The sequence below is a fragment of the Morone saxatilis genome, unplaced genomic scaffold, assembly GCF_004916995.1.
Source record: "Morone saxatilis isolate NCDOM2014 unplaced genomic scaffold, NCSU_SB_2.0 Contig8, whole genome shotgun sequence".
Classification (NCBI taxonomy): Eukaryota; Metazoa; Chordata; class Actinopteri; family Moronidae; genus Morone; species Morone saxatilis.
In genome coordinates, this window is record NW_023340257.1 from 665,526 (window position 1) to 668,755 (window position 3,230).

The following is a 3,230-nucleotide window of genomic DNA, read 5'->3' on the forward strand; positions in this document are numbered from 1 at the left end:
AACGTTTCATCCGTGGAGTAATACAGGAAGCCGCTGGAAGTCGCGTTTTGTATTTAGAAAGACAGAAATAAAAAATTAATGAACAAGTTATTAAAAGAGGGGGACTTAGAAATGAATAAACCATATTATTAACAGCAATCAACAGACAAAGGCAAAAAGATAATGAAAGAATATGTCTTTAGTTTGACTAAAGATTCTTAAAGCATTTCAGGAAAGGTCACCACAGCTTTTTGCTTGTTGTTTTTGTTTTTGTTGCATTACAAACTGAATAGCGGATCTTTTCAAGGTTTAGACCGGACATATAATGTCCCTCAGTCACTGAGCGTGGTGGTTGGGGCAGCATCCTTCCGTCTTCGTAACACCGCACATCTGGCCAGCAGAGAGGTGAATGACAGTGTGCAGCATCTGATTGAAGTCAGGCGTACGTCATCTTTTACATAGATGCCAAAAAGGATTACCAGGAGGTCATCTTGATCAAAATTTTAAATTATAGAAAAGTTCAGGGTTCCCACGCGTCCTTCGTTTCCAACCTCGAAAATCAGGAAATTTAGAGACTATATAGAAACACCTAAAAATGTATTAAAGTGACCAAATATCCTGGAAATATGTTGTCCTGGCCTCTCTCTCTCAGATCCAGACCTACATAAACCTAGATTTTTATTTAGTTTGAAACCTGACAGTTGGTAGCTTTGCATTATGGCACATAGAAATGGGTTAACCAGATGTGAAGCAGAATGAAAAAAGTGCTCCATTTTCATTTTATGTCAGTCAATCCAGCTGTTCACACCAAACACAAAGTGGAACCGACTTTTTCTGCGTTATAATGAACCTGAGACTCTTCATCCATAAATTCATCATTAAGGAGGCATCAGACTAGGCTATTGGTACATTATATGACAGTTTGTGAGCCAGTCCTGAATTGTGAAGAAAAAACCCCGGGAAAATGTCTGATATCTCTAAAAGAGTGGGAACCCCGAAGGTTTGGAAAACGTCCCTCCAGTATTTTTCCAGGGGAAGGGAGGCCTCACCTCTTCTACATTTGTCACATCTGGATAAATATGAGATAGGTTGGCTTTTGACACACGGACCCTGTGCACAACCTTAAATTGCAACAAACTGTGAGGCACAGAGAGATCATACATTGTACGAGGGGGAGATGGTAACAGCTGTCTCTGTTCAAAGATGGTCATCTGATCGGATGGGAACATCTCCAGTAACTTTTGTCGGCTGTCCACAGACTCCTGGTCCCTTCCCAGGTGATGCAGGGAGAGTTTTGTGTCTGATGTTTAAAGACATAGTTTAAAGGTTGACTATGGATTGTGGGATTTTGATGACCATAATAGATGCATTTGCAAAATAAGGTTTAATACCTTGACCACCTTTGCTAAAGCCTTCAGGACATATACAGTATTTGAACTATTAATGCACATTGATGAAGGCTGTTGCCATGAATGCACTTAACTTTAAACAAATGCAATGCTGCTTACTATGCTGAGAGAAGATGCCTCTCAGTTCTTAGGTAAAGATGAAGATGGCTGCTATTGATGTGTCTGATGTGTGTTTTTTTTTCTGTTAAATGCAGCCCTCAGCTTTCACCACAGCTCCATCATTCCAGAGCTGGGTTGCCAAGCAATGGCGAGGCCAGCAGCAGACTCGCTCTGTACAACAGGGATGCTGAGGATAGGACAAGAGGAGGAGTAGGAGGAGGGAGGAGTGCGGTTATATCTGCTGTCTCCAACAGCCAGAACAGAGATCTCACAGCTGACATGCTCACTTACCGGACTCACAACATCCACAGCGGAGACATTAAAAAGCTGTCCGAGCAAACGGCCGCGGTTTGCACTGTACAGGAGGTCAGAGGGAACACCATGAGCTCACAGCGGCCCATTTCTGGCGGAGCAGAGCAGGATAACATCAACCTCAGGTCAGACCAAATTACATGGAAACAGAAATGAAAAAGGTTTTTTTTATAATATAAATCAAGCAACAGACAAACAAAAATGAGTAATGGTTTTGGTACTTTTGCTTGTGAGCAACAAAATTACAAATACACTGTAAATTATGAGACAACAGGTGATGGAGAGGTTAGAATGATAAGTAGGGGCTCACTGTGTGGGTAGAGAGTGAGATGTTTTTATCTTCATCAAATAATAAAAGAGCAATTCTTGTGCTCAGGTTTATTCTGTTGGTTTTGAGAGGGAATTCATCATTGTATCTCAGTGTCTGTGTGCTGGAATGCACCAACAGTGCTGCTGAATCATTCTTTAAAAAGCAAAATAAAGCATACAGTGAATATATTCACCCACCAGCCTGCCTCCCTGTGCAAACATTATCTTTTTCTCTTTCTTTACAGGTTGCTGAGCAATGGCGACAGCTCCCAGACAATCTGCCACAGCCTGAACATCGTCAAAAACATTGGTGAGGAAAATTGTCAAAGGGCGAGGGTAGCTATATATTCCACCCACATCTTCCACCTCCAGAGCTGTTGCTACAAAATCCTCTCTTAGTTGTGAATATATTATATGACTGAGACTGAGCGTTGGTTACGCACACAAATTCACATATCAGAATCAGAATCACTTTTATTAAGGGCTGCACGATATGGTAAAATTATCATATTTGCATCACAATTTTCATAGTCACAGGAATTCAAATCATGATGATATTTGTTGGGGTCTGTACCAAACAAACATGTTCTCTTACATCTGGATTTGTAGATCAGGGCATCTCTGCAGCTCTACAGTACTTCATTATAATGCTGTTTGTCACATTTTACCTTTATCAAACAAATTGCGATTTTGATATTGCACTTGGCCATATTGCGATTTCAATAATATTTCGATTAATTGTGCAGTCATACTGTTATTGGCCAGGTATCTGAACGCATACAAGAAATTTGACTTATGTTGCTCTCAATGTACACACACAGAATAAGCATCAAATATGTCTCTCTCTCTCTCTCCGTCCTATATATATCTATATACCTATATACTACTAGTACCCTATATATATATACTATATCTTATTATATTATACATACAATATATTTACTTTGTCCAGGACTTGCCTTCTCCCTGTTTATTGTTTTATTAATGCTTTATTCTGTGTCCGATGTACACATCTGACCCAGCAACGGTAAATGTTGCTGATATATACGACCCCCCGGGCAACCATTCTGTCAGACAGTAAAATGACAAAGGTAAAGAGAAAGGCATGCCTGGAATAATATC

The 3,230-nt window shown here is 40.1% G+C and overlaps 1 protein-coding gene across 1 annotated transcript in view; it reads left to right on the plus strand.

The window, feature by feature from the left end:
- Window positions 1-3,230, plus strand: part of ngef (neuronal guanine nucleotide exchange factor) — a 26,229-nt gene that overhangs the window by 9,324 nt on the left and 13,675 nt on the right. The window contains exons 3-4 of the mRNA XM_035679355.1: window positions 1,583-1,924; window positions 2,354-2,418. Of these exons, the coding sequence (XP_035535248.1) occupies window positions 1,583-1,924; window positions 2,354-2,418 (407 nt within the window). The remainder of the gene's footprint in view (window positions 1-1,582; window positions 1,925-2,353; window positions 2,419-3,230) is intronic.